Source organism: Aplysia californica, unplaced genomic scaffold, assembly GCF_000002075.1.
Source record: "Aplysia californica isolate F4 #8 unplaced genomic scaffold, AplCal3.0 scaffold00516, whole genome shotgun sequence".
Classification (NCBI taxonomy): domain Eukaryota; kingdom Metazoa; phylum Mollusca; class Gastropoda; order Aplysiida; family Aplysiidae; genus Aplysia; species Aplysia californica.
In genome coordinates this window covers 376,908-391,044 of record NW_004797786.1, presented here as the reverse complement: position 1 = coordinate 391,044, position 14,137 = coordinate 376,908, and the positions used below count along the sequence as shown (strand labels likewise).

The 14,137-nt window shown below is 38.6% G+C and overlaps 1 protein-coding gene across 2 annotated transcripts in view; it reads right to left on the bottom strand.

Moving 5' to 3' along the window:
• Positions 1 to 13,017: 13,017 nt before the first annotated feature.
• LOC101860765 overlaps positions 13,018 to 14,137 on the bottom strand; it is a 10,167-nt gene continuing 9,047 nt past the window's right edge. For both annotated transcript variants that reach the window (XM_005106143.1, XM_005106144.1), the window contains one exon: positions 13,018 to 13,178. In XM_005106143.1, the coding sequence (XP_005106200.1) occupies positions 13,096 to 13,178 (83 nt within the window). In that variant the 3' untranslated portion in view covers positions 13,018 to 13,095. The remainder of the gene's footprint in view (positions 13,179 to 14,137) is intronic.

Genomic DNA, 14,137 nt, shown 5'->3' with positions numbered 1-14,137 from the left:
GGGGGGTGATAAAAAGAAAATTTGTCTGTAAGAAACGCTCCTCTAACAAAGTTAACAAATGGAAGTAATAGATAGATACATAGATAGATATTGTCGGGATGATAACGAGGACAGAAAAATAGAATTTAAAAGTGACTACAAAAGCTCTTACGTTGTTATTAAAATGCTCTGTCAGTATAAGCAAAATACTTTGACATTATCAGTACGTAATTTTACTGCCAATAGATATTACCTTATGTCCTAAACTTGATGACCGCAAGAAAACAATTAATAAACCGCCCATCTTCTCACGGATCTGCACCATATTTTAAAAGAATGTTCTATTGTTCGGAAGCCATAGTCTATAACAACTTTGAACTAGTCAGACGAGCACTGCTGCATCAGCCATGTCTTGGAGTAACCCATAGACGGTCTTTGGCGTAAAAAAAAAAGTAAATCAAGTCCACATAGGAGGTTCAAGCCTCAATGGATTTGGCTCCAAATCCTAGCAAGTGAGAGGATTTTTTTCAGTCCGTACGCCCTAGGGTCATTTTGTACCCCCGGGGTTGTATTCTTCATACAATGCTTCTAGCACGGGGATCTCTTTGAAACTTTAAGTATTTCACAAAAAATATTTTGACATACTGCTATGCAAAACTTACGGATCGGATTACCGAGTAAATTTCCTCTTTGGAAAGTGGTGGCATAGAGTTCCCCACGTCGTGTGGAGGGTTCTGCGTTTATGATGAAATAGGTCAGCAACAGTTTATTCAGGAAGGGGCAACCCTTCACACAGAAAACGTTCTTAAACTGAAGGGACATTTTTGGGATCGTGTCTTCAATCACTTAACAGAGTACCCTGGGCACCTCAAAGATTAGAAGCCATTTGCCTTTTCTTCTAAGGCGTAATCTCAAAGACCAAATCTCTAGTGAAAGAATCCCCCCCAGGAACTCCGCAATCGAGACGAGGAGTTTATGATTGTAAGAGCTACTTACTATTATACTGCAGCGGTTTGAGAACACGACGCAACATTTTTGTTCAGAACACAGAAATGCATTGCACGTGATTGGAGCCCTGCGGAGTATATTTTGTAAAGCTGACAGTTCTCATGTGGATTCCTCCTTCATGAAATAAATATTGTAATGTTTGTCCTGATGGTTCCTCCATGATGGTTCCATTAAGATTCTACTGAAGGACCTTGCATGCTGTATGCTACGTGTTTTATTTTTTATAACATTTTGGCAGTCATCAAGCTTGGGGCATAAACTACTAGGGTATTCGTATTATACGAGAGCATATTTGATGCTGCCATCAGATCACATTGTAGCTGAAGAAAATGCTCCTTGTCTATCTGTCAAAAGCACACCGCTTGTTTTGTTTTGCTTATATTATATTGTAACTTCTTGTTTGTTAGGGGAGGCAAAATACAGTACAGAACATGAGAACAAGTTTTTCATAAAAAGATAATGTAATGGGATTGAGGACAAAATAGTCTTTATATAAAAGGGTCAGTCCAGCCAAAAACACTCTGTCGGTGTCAGAATGGTATACTATCAATATACATGTAGATTTGTTTTAAAGCTTAAGTCAGCGTTAATGAAATACATGTTAGCATAAGTAACTCGTTATTTCATCAATGGCACCTAGTAAGTGGTCGAAAGGGACAAAGTTTTATAACCCTCGCGAAAAAAAAACCTTGCAAGAACGCTTGAGTGAGTAAGGAACTTCTACATAGCTGAATCAGCCAGTACTTAAATACTTGTGAGAAGATGCCAGGACTCAAAGGCAAAAAACAATAAAGACTTTTTTTTTAAAGACTGGATACCAAGTACATTCAAGTTGTTTTGAAAGTAGTGTGAAGCTGCGAGTCAGGGCCGTAGAAAACAAATTGAGGTATAAATGGACCAGCGTTGTGAGAGATTGTCACTTTTCGTTTTTGCGCTTGAGTGAAGAAGGCAAGGTGCCAAGTTAAATATCAATTTGTTGGGTAAAGTTCAGTTGGCTTGCTGAGGCCTTCCTTTACTTTGTTCTGTCTTAAATGGAAAGTGTGATTATAGGAAATGGGTGGAAATGTATCTGCGCGTTTACTTAAAGGGAGCAAAATGGCTAAGCGCACACAAAATATTGATCTCGTGCGCTCTGTTGGACCTCCGAAATGATAAAACTCGTGATTATAGTAAATGGGGGGCGTTCTGCTTCTTTCTGGATGTTAAATGTATCTGCCCTTTTACTTAGAGAGAATGAAATGGCTAAGTCTATACAAGACGCTCCCCGGGCGATCTGTTGGACTTCTGAAAAGATGTAAGCAACTGCAAGAGAGGTTATTCAAAGATAATTATGAACTTCAGCAGCTTAATAGTGTGTGTCAGTACCTATACCTGTTCCTTATAAAGACAGAAAATGGGGAAATTGAAATTGCGAACTGTTTTAATAGATTTCCTATATCGGTGATCTTTTGGATATAATAGTCACGAAGATTGCATCAATAAGTAGCCTTAATGGTTTCTAAGTGCACTAGATTTATATCGTGAGTCGGTAAACCAATTGAAATGCAAATGCCACACAAGAACATATGAGTGAAAACATTTTCCCCCAATAGAAAATTTGAACCTCGGCTTCAGGGATGTGCGTGTGGGTGTTAATTTTTGTTGTTTTCTGGTTCAATTTTTAAAAAATCTTTTGTTTCGTTGTTTTTTTCTTGAAAGGGGGGGGGGGGGGTAATTCTCTCAAAGTAGGCCCTTTATCATTTTGATGACAGAAAGCACGTTTCCACGTCTATGGGACTTATCTGAATGTGGTATAGACTGTCTTTCTCAAGATACCTATTGCTCAGTGTGTCGACCTTGACGTAAAAAAAAATTACCTGTTTTGATTTTCAAATGAAGCTAAACCATTTGAATGAAAGCTACCCATTCATTACGTTGATTTCAGTGGATTAGTTTTCTGGTGGGATAGTTCTAGCGCTACCGTCTCTTCATCTACCAGTAAGATGCTGCGAGCTTTGCTCAAGCCATAAGCGAAACGTTTTGTTTTGTTTCTGTTTCTGTTTTTTTGTTTTGTTTTTTTGTTTGTTTGTTTGTTTGTTGCTGTGTTGTTGTTATTGCTTTTTTGTGTTGTTTTTTTTTGGGGGGGGGGTGTTGTTTGTTTGTTGTTGTTGTTTTTTTTGGGGGTAGATAAGGAAGTGGTTACGTAATCTTTTGGCAGGTCTCCTTTACTTTAGTGTCACGTAAAAGACGGAAGCTTCCGATCGTTATTTTTAAGAGAAAGCCGGTTTTCCTTCATTAACAATATTGCAACAGCCAAATTTGCAACTTTCAAAACGAGGAAGTGCGCATCTAATTCCTAGGTAATGACGTCCCTCTGTCTGTGCGAGAAGAAATATTTTGGAGATTTGATTTGCTCACCTGAACGGACGTAGTATCAAATTCATGTACATTTTCTATGCCAAATTTTGAACGAAATTAAAATAGCTTGGTGGTTACGCTGCATTAAAAAGTACAAGGGGGAGGGGGGGCGGTAGGGTACGAAAGAAACCAAATGGATTTATAAATGATGAGGTTAATGAAACAGCCAAGTATAAAATGTGTGCTTGCAAATCAGCCAAAAGATAAGAATATTTTGGTCTAAGGAGGAAAAACAAGGAAAATTCGAAGAAACTTGAACAAAAACAACTGATTGGAAGAAAACATTTTAATCTTTTTTATGTAGGCGTCGACACAATTCTGATCATTTAGGAGGCGGGTTTCTGATCCTATCTGACAGAGCCAACCAGGGCTGAGAAGGATACAACATCCCAGCAGAGAGACTGAATATCTTGTAAACATTCTTCCCACTTGGGAATTGAACTCGGGTCTCCTACATGGGACAGCGAAGTGCTTAGGCACCCCACCACAGACGCCGGTTGATTGGGAAATGAGTGAGCAATGAATAATGAACACACAGAAACATGAGACTCAGGAGAACACAATATTCAGCTTCAAGCCTGCAATCAAACAGCAAACCGGCGTCTGCGGTGTATCGGTTAAACTCTTTGCTGTCGAACGCAGGAGACTCGAGATCGATTTCAAAGTGGCAAGAATGTTTATCGAGTATCGCGATCTTTTTGGTATATTGTTGGCCCTGGCAAGTGGGGTTGAAAGTCTGCTTCCAAAAATATCAACATTTTGTCGATGGGGGCGCAAAAACTCCTGTTGTTATATAAAGAGCCAAAAACCCAGATAGGACTACACTAACTAAGCCAGAGATGGTGTGGCTCAACAAAGCTTAATTCAATCGTCAAGAATCAACTAAACACCGAAAAGAGTATAGCTTTGGTATAAGCTGCATCAATTTTTTTTAGCAAGAACCTGCCATTATATAGTAACGCTCATGCAGTGATCTGAGGGATTAAATACAAAAAGTCGCCAGACCCCTAGGAGAAGATTGAGAGTCATGCACTCTGTATGCTGCAAACTTTGGAGGATCGTTAAATGACCCAAAGACTCAAAGCAATAACAATTCCCCATGCCCCATATTAGCAAAACTGTTAAATATTGCAATAATTACAGGCAAATTTCCAGCTGATCGAGGTCTTAAAAGGAGACAACTGCTTTCAATTTACTCTCAAGAGTTCGAGTTGGTGCTAAAATTTCGATTTTTCAATTTCTTTTCTTCTCTAAACGGACAAAACATAGAGTGAGCTCCGAACGTTCATAATGAGTACTAGAGGGGTAAAAATACGTCTGAACAGTGTAAGACTTAAATTTTCTTAACCCTGGCACAAAATTATTCCTTGGCGACGCTTTAAGTTCCGGCATTTATATCAAAAGAACACCGACAAGCCAGACAAACGGAGAGGGGTGTTGTTGTTGTTGGTGGTGGGGTTTGTTTTCCCCTTTTCGGGGGGGGGGGGGGGGGGACGCGAGTTTCCCAAAAAGTTAATTTTTTTCGGGGGATGGGGTTAGAATCATTATAACTTCTCAAAATATATCTTCCAATCTCTTTAAGACTTTGCATGATTATTTTAAGAGTTTTTGTGCTCCAGTTTAATTGGATTTGACTACCGAACAACGATTGTGCTTGTGAGAGTTTAAAAGAAAAATATGATTTTCAAATGAAACAGAGCTTTTCTCAGCTAATACTTCTTCCACTCATGTACTTGCCAAAACTTTATTACTTTAAAAATCCCCCTCAGTTGTCAGTTAATACATGATGTTATTAAGGTTCACAGCGGTTACCAATGATACGTTGCTAAAGGTAAGTGAGTTTTTAATACACAAGGTCACATCATTGTGCAGGTCTGAAAGCCTACTTTGATCCCTTGTAGGGCCCAAATGAGTCTGAAGGTTGGAGGAGTCCATCAGAACGTCTCGTTTAACCCCATTTACCACTAGGAAACCCCACAAAAACTGCATTTCATCTGAAAATATAACAGTTTTATTTTCTCAGTTGTGTCTCCTTTTTAACAGGGTGGTAGAAAAAGTAGAGTATGAACTATCAGACTGCCAGACAGAAGGCATGCTAAATAGAGGAACAACGGGAATGTGCAACTTGAGATTTTTGATAAAGTAAAAATTACGTGAAGAGTACTTTTATTGCCTTAATGCATTATACAAAAGCCTTTGACGGTGTAGTCCACCGGCAACTTATTGATATAAATTATACAATGGGCTTTCTTAAAGACATTTTGTCACTATATCATCACTTTAAGGAAACTAAAAGGGAACTGTCAGATGGAAAAAGCAAGAATATGTGAATGTTTCATATAGACCCTATCTCGAAAGGAGTGGGACAAAGGTGCATCTTCTTGCCTCCCCTTTGTAACATCTGGAGCAACATATTCTCTCGTGGTAATGAGAAGGCTTGATATTGAATAAAATATGGACTCTAAACAACTGGTAAAATTATCACAAATTTGCGTCAGAACAGATGACACTGCACCACTAGCTGAAAGCACCAAAAGCACGAAGAGAGTTCTACATAAAGTAGATTTTTAAAAATATGGAGATGGTCTCAAGCTACCGGAAAAATAAAAGTATGTTGTCAGAAAGCTGTCATGTGGGGCATGAAGCGGAATTACATATATTGAAAAACTACTTTGAAAATGTCAAAGACTGAACATCTTGGTTCCGTCAAAACGAACCGCGTATAGTGTACTAAAGACAGACAAAGGGCAGAATGGGTTTCTCCAAACCGAAAAGGCGCCCTCAAACTAAACGGCTCCAACTAACCGATAGCATTCCTCTCCTTTTGAAAATGATAGTTTAAAAAATTATGTGACAAAGAAGTGAAGCAGCCACGATGTGTTTATAGGGTAGTCAGTTGGACAGACAGAAGAATAAATTACAGCATACTGAACAGTTAGGAAACGCAAGAAAGCTTCTATAAAACAAACAGAAAATGAATAATTATATTATATAGGTCAACGTTTAGTTTAAGAAAGAAGGAAAGAAAGAAACAAACAAACAAACACACAAACAAACAAACAAACAAAGAAAAGAAAGGAACAAAGAAAGCAAGAAAGAGAGAACGAAATCCAGCATCAAAGTTACATATTATGTATAATATCTTATATGTAGAAGACAGTTTATGACGAATATAAGAAAGCGACAGGCAAATTTCTTCGGACACACACTGCGGAAAGAAGCCTTGGAGAATACTGTAACAACCGGCAAGTTTGATGGAAAGAGAGGCAGAGACAGACAGGAGGAAAAGATACTGGACAAGATGACAACATGGCTAAGAGCAGCAAGAACAACAGACATCATAGCTGCAACGCAGGACAGAGTGAAGTGGAGGTCCATGATCGCCCGCGCCAGTCGCCAAGGCACCGGATGCAGATGATCTTATATTATGTCGTGGCGTCGGTGGCCTAGTGGTTAGGCTCTCAGGCTCGCAACCGTAAGGTCGTGGGTTCGAATCCCGTCAAGGGCCCGACGTTGTGTCCTTGGGAAAGGCACTTTACACGAATTTTCCTCACTTCACCCAGGTGGGAATGGGTACCCGGCTGTAGACAGCGAAAGATCTTGTCAGTTTGTTAGTGTTTGAGCGCTTAATCGGCTGCTCGCACTGTATGCTTCCCGGGAAGCTGAGAATGTTTCGGAGTGTTCTATGGTCTGCTGGGGTAATAATATAGTGTAAAGCGCATAGAGCCTGCTGTTGAGCGGGGATATGCGCTATAGAAATGCTATCTATCTATTATTATTATTATTATTATTATTATTATTATTATTATTATTATTATTATTATTATTATTATGTCAATGTATAAGTGGGGCCCTGGAGGCTGAAAGTCAACTCCGGTAGAGTAGAAGGAGGAGTTGAGATGTACAGAAGTCACAAATTTGATGGTTAGACCATTTGCTACTTCCTTATCAAGCGCATCTCAAGCTGGGCCGTTGTACTGGTAAGCTATATACGATGCAGTAGACCTTTGTTCGAATCATTTACGAGGCGTTCTTGAATGTGTTGTTTGTGGTATTTGCCAAGGCTCTCCGGGTATTTCTTAAAAGATGGATGATATAATCGGAAGTACTAGCTCGAACACAAGTCCACTATGATGGTAGGAGCTTTGAACCATACGATAATGTAAATTTTGCCGGTGGATTTCATTAAGGTAGTGTATATATTTCTCTGATTGCTTAGGAAAGGATAGATCGAGTATGATTGGATCAGATTACTAAATGAGGCTGGGCGTGCACACCTGACTGACTCACCTTGATAACACACAGACACCTTCTTCTCCTCTAAAGACTTAATTTTACGAATGAGCCAATTAATTAAAGCGTTTGAAAATCTTGGCTCTCCCACGGTATCAATGAAATTTCAAAGTAAATAACAGTTTGTATGGCGTGATAACCGATGAACATCTTTAGAATAATCTGACAAATGGGTACAAGCAATAACTTTATTATGAAATGTATTTGTCTTTCTTCTTTTCTCTGAACTTTTTCATCAGGATGTTACACATTCTGTGCTCTTAAAAAAGAGAAGGTTAGGACAATAACTTTAAGCTACATGTCGCAGAAGGATAGACTCAGGGACAATACCTTTGGATAGATATGTGCGTAACGGAAGAAAGAACCCCTGGGCAAAACTAATTGTTACAGGGAGGTGGCTTTGACTACTTGAGCCTTATGCCGAAATTACAAACCAACGTAAGCATCAAGTGTCCAAACGTTGTCCCGTTTACAAGGGGCAGTAGTCTATGACTTATTAATAAGCAACACTCTCCGTTCATCTATCTATCTATCTATCTATCTATCTATCTATCTATCTATCTATCTATCTATCTATCTATCTATCTATCTATCTATCTATTTATCAATCTATCTAGCTGTGATCCTTTTGATGCTTTGTGTTCCATACTTCGCTAGTAGTATAATATGGCCATAGTTTTCATCGGCAATTTTTTTTTCATTCGTGTGTTAGATACTTTGAACTATCCCATTTCTGTGAAGGAAAACATTATTTTCGTTACCTTTGTATGCAAGAAAACAACATTGGTCTGTTTCCTCAGTATAGTGCTGGTAGTTTGTAACATCGAGATTATTATAATGCATGTTCGTCGCATTCGTTTATTAAATCGGGGATAATGGATCACTGGGATTCATTTCTTTTTTTTTTTAAAAATCTGTAGTGGGGTTTTTTTTTATTACCTATCTTGAAATTCAAGAGGAGGCCATTCACAATGTATGGATATACGGTTGTTCACTCTAATGTCTCTAATGTCATATCAACAGCCATTTGCCAAGATGTACATGCAGAATGCCTGTAGCGGAGACAACGAGGGGTATTTTTTTCAGTAAAGAGATGCGCTGCGACATAATTAAGGTCATTGGGACCCGAGGAGAAACAAAAACAACCCAGATTCATGCAGACAAAAACAGCAGACAGATCACAATTAGGTAAGACCTTCTAGTACTTCCTGCTCTGACAAATCAATTTTGGATGGCATGTAGCAGTATTCTTAGCATAAAATGCAATACACTTTCGGCGTCACTAGTCATAACAAAATATTGTCTCTTTTTCTACCGTAATGATATCTATGTCAGTTCCTCTATTTCACCACAGAAAACATGGCTTTTGTGAATTACAGATAATTGGCGTAAACACGAGAAGCCTCTGTTAAAGTTTGATTACCGGTACGTCATCTGCAAAACAATGTGAACAAACAGTAGGCCTACAGACCGTGCACATCTTTGCATTATGCTTCATTCGAAGCAATTTTCAGAATCATGTTGTCACGCCTAGCTGGATTATGGCCAGGCCTGACAAAATAAGAGGGAAAATTGGTTAAAATCGAGTAATTCCATGATGATTGTTCGATTCGTTGGTACATAATAGACGAGTGACGCTTTTGAACAACTTTATGATTTAAGTATACTCCATTATGTGTGTGAAAAGATAGAACACGAAAACTGAGGTCAGGTGAACGAAAGAAAATAATTAAAATCGCTTTAAAAAAAAAAAGTAAAAGTTGTGTTCTTATAGTTACCTCAGTACGAATGTACTATATTCCATTGTGAGATTTGCTGCGTCGGTGGCATAGTGGTTAGGTTACCGGACTCGTAACCGTGAGGTTGCGGGTTCAGGGATTCGAGCCCCGGGCCCCACGTTGTGTCCTTGGGAAAGGCACTTTACCCGAATATTCCCCAGGTGAGAATGGGTACCCAGCTATAGAATGTGAAAGATCTTGTCAATTTGTTAGCGTTTGAGCGCTTAAACAGCTGCTTGCACTGGTTAAGAATGTTTCTGAGTATTCTATGTCTGCTGGGGTAATAATATTATAGTGAAAAGCGCACAAAGCTTGCTTTCGAGTCGGGACATGCGCTATACAAATGCTATTTATTATTATTACTATTATTACGACATACTAAACAATAATGTCCATAGAAATTCAGTCCAACTCAGCAGAAACTTTTCATTGCATGGGTTTTATATGATAAATTATTATGCTAAAAGGCGAGATACGTGTCCTTTTTTTCTACATTTGCACTATCTGCGTCAGGGCTCAGGGTGATATTTCTTTCGAGACAGTACATGCATTGACTCAAAAGTTGTTGTTTTTTTAGTACCTACCCTACATACCTCGCTAAAGTCATTGTATAGTAGCTTTTATCACAGGACGCATAGAATTCAGCTTTTACAAAACATACATTTTAAATGCGTGACTCTATCGTTTTGGTCACAAGTCGTCAGACTCCCTTTTTTGTTTTCTACTTACAGGATGAGCAGAAAATGTTGAATGCCTCTGATGAAACTATAGACTTTGAGATGACGTGTGGTGCTCTGAAGAAAACCAACGATAAGCCACATCGATCTAAAGTAAGGTACAAGTAAGGAAACAAAGAATCGGTTTCTGGCCACAGATATATAAAAAGAATAGTTCGAAATGCAAATCAGGATATTTTAAAAAAAAGTCTTTTTAGAAGGGGGCTCATTTTTCAAAACCTAAACAATTTCCAACACAATGTTCTACGAGAAAATTATCTATAAATATTATAATCATTTTGATACTTTCATATCCTCATCCTGTCCTCGAGTTTGGCAACATTACGTAATACGTTCGCTCATCAACAAACCCTCGCACTCTCCATGGAACAGAAATTAAAAGACCAAGAGCATCATATGTGAAGCGTGCTGACAAAATGAGTTACTTCTCGGCTTCAAGCCTGATGGAAATAGATACATCACACTTATAGGTGAAGTTTTGTAAGAATGAAATAAAAGAAGGAATGTTATAGTTTTAAAAAATGGCATCAGTAGAAAATGTACAAATTTGACATTAGTGTCAATTTTTGGCCAATTTATCGATTTATGGATTGCGAGAAATAACTCATTTTGTCCCCACACCCAACATATAATGTCTTTGGAAAGGTAACAGACTGGACAGGGGAAAGAAAAAGGGAAAACAAGAAGTCAGGATCACACGTAGTAAGTATTTTAAATGTTTGTTTGTTTGTAGGGTTTTTTCCTTTCGTAATGGAAAAGGCCAAATCAAATAGTATATCTCTGAAAATCTTCAAAACGTGCAGATTCAGAAAATATCCCGATCTTGTACAATAATTTTTCCGCCGACAAATCAACGGTTTCCTTTGCAGTTGCACGCCATATTCAGATTTCCACTTTTACTTCCTTTAGATCTACTTTTAATGACACGATTCGCCTGTTAGCCTCATTATAATATATTATCATGACGTGACATGAAGTCGTTCTTTTCCTTGGCCCTACCTACACAAACGCTATGAATTTATCATTCATGGTTTCGCGAAATGAAATAGGGCACCAAAAAAGTCAGGGGATGAAAGTAGAGATGATTGTCTGTGAGGACAATAATTTTTCACAAAGACACCGATTTTACCATTAAAGGAAACCGCCCACCCTTTGAACGCACAGTTCTCTGACTCACTTTTTTTTCAACTTTTTTTTTCTTTTTTCGGGCTATCGGTTAAAAACTCCAATAGTGATCCACTGTTCTGTGCCTTATGAGACGTTGACATCCTACTCTTCTGATGCCATGCGAACATACCCGATTTTCGTGCATTCTGTTGAGTTCTCTTTGCTCTATTAATTAAATTAATGAGTAATTAATATCGCTGTCTATATCCAATTTAATAAAAGTAATAAAAGTATGAATAATTGTTCTTTCTTGATGAACGGTGTGAATGTGTTATCATAAGATTAATTTGCAAGGTATGGTGTGAACGTAAGGCAACATTTTACACGGACAAGTTATTTAAAGAAGTTTGAACTTCGTCCACCGTCCTCCTGTCATCAGCCTTTTAAAAAACCTGAGACGCCTCTGGAGAAGTTTGAACCAGCTCATCATATCATGTTCGAGGATCATCATCATCATCATCATCATCATCATCATCATCATCATCATCATCATCATCAACATCATCAACATCATCATCATCATCAACATCATCATCATCATCGCTATCACCGTTGTTGTCGTTGCCAGGGCACATCCGAAATCAATGGAATGGGGCCTTCCAGCAAAAAGGCAAAAAGAAAGAGTTATATGGGAAAAAACCAACTTCCTCCATAATAATAATCAATATCAAGCCGTCCGTGTGTAAGGCATAGAGTAAGCTATTTCACCACTGAGCCGAAGAGCATTTACTGGCCTACAAGTGGGAGTAAAAGAAGAAGAAGGGAAAAGATGTGGGGATAATGCATTTAAGCAATCGCGTATGCAATCAATAGCATCTTCATACCAACATTAACATACCAGTGCCAAACATGGTCTCTAAACAAGACACAAGAAAGAAACATCAATGCATGCAAAATGAGGTGTCTCCGCGAAACCATCAACGTCACCAGAAGAGACCGCATAAGAAGCGAAACCATTCGTATACAAACTGGAACACACCAGTAAGAAAATTCATAGAGGGTCAAAAAGTTAAATAGTTTGAACATCTAACCAAAATATCCTGGAAACAACTACAGGCTCGAGCTTACAAAACCCGAGAATCTGGCTTCAAATCAAGAGGAAGACCAAGAAATACCTGGCCAGATGGGGTTTAAAAGGTCCTAGAACCAGTCATTGCCTGGAACAACATAACATAAATATATTTCTATCACAGACGCTACACACCAAGCACTTCCCCTCGACATCCTAAGGATACCAGAGGAAGGAAATAGTACAAAGGTAAAGTAAAAGTAAGTGTATGTCATCCCTCTATAGAAGGCGGTTGTATCTGCAGCGCGGGTGTAGATGGTGCATTTGTTATATAAAACACAACACTGCAAGGAGAAAGGACAATGTGGAAGAAGACAGAGATACATGGTTGAAACTTTAAAAGATATTTTTTCATAAACGACTGAAGGGACGACACCGTGGAATAATCAATGCCATAATGCTGATATTTCTTCGCTGCTACATCATTATCTTTTTTTACCAACAGTGCAGTAAAAACGAGTTACTTTCATTTTCTTTTGCAATTTTCTAAACGATACAGTCAAAAGGAAAGACCATTTTTTATGTATAATTAAAGATTTTTGTCTTCAAAGACTTTCCTTAAATCAAAGTCAACACTTGAAAAATTGACGGAAGTTGCATTTGGTTTATTTAGAATTTAGAATATCTGGTCATATCCTTGAAAGTCAATGGCGAGTGTTGCAGCCTTTTAGCGTCTACCCCAACGGTACTTCACTCCGACGTGGAATCCTGATTCCTGGGAATATCCTGCTCCGCCTTCCCAGTGTCCATCTGAAAAAAAAAAGATAAGCAGAACAGGTTTGATTTTCCTTCTATTTCAACACAATGACACGGTGATAAGAAACATTTTCATTGTGTGGAGACAACACAAGGTAAGAGGAAACTGGGTCTCCAATCGCTCTCCGTGAGAGTCGGGAGATGTTATAGGGCCTAGCTCGTTCACTTTCATCCCACCGCGGTTAAAACGGAATAGAAACAAATCGCTCTGTTTAATCTCTGTGTCTTTGCGTACGGTTCTGAAAGTTCAGCGACCAACAGAATCTAAAAGCTTATTCATAAATGCCACTGCAATCTAAGGTTCCGACACGTTTTTATTCGATGTAAGCCTAGAACAGTTCAAAAAAAATAATAATAGGGGACTTATAGCATATACCTAGGACATTTAAAAGTCGACATATTTTCCTCGACACCACTTTTTAACGATCGCCCAAGAAACACGACTCAAGAGACGGGGTGAGTATTTAGAGACTCAAGTGGAGCACGCGAAGAAGTCTAGACAGCCGGGGGATGAAATCTATAAGCTTACACTGAAATGTGGGGGCAGGGCGGCGTCGTGGTCACAATTTGTAGGCAAGACTACTGTTATGTCATTTTTTAGTGATCCTGTGTACGCATCCAAAGAGCAGATTTTAATATAGGGCCCAAAGAGAAACACTTTTTTTATTACCGGGTCAAAACTCTTTGAAAAAAATTTTCTTTTGTTTGGTCGGTGGCCTGCAGAAGTGCGATGCAAAGTTTTGTGGGTATGTGTAAATTCCTCAATGAGCTATGATTTTTTAAGCGGTCGGATGAAAGTGAACAAACTATAGCACACTGCTCAAGTAAACCAAAAAATAACCATCAATTCTCAGTCATACATGTGGAGTATTTACATGTGTCCATGTGCAGTATTACAACGTGTGCCTTTCATTTACTCTATGTGTGTATGTGTGTGCGTGTATATATATATA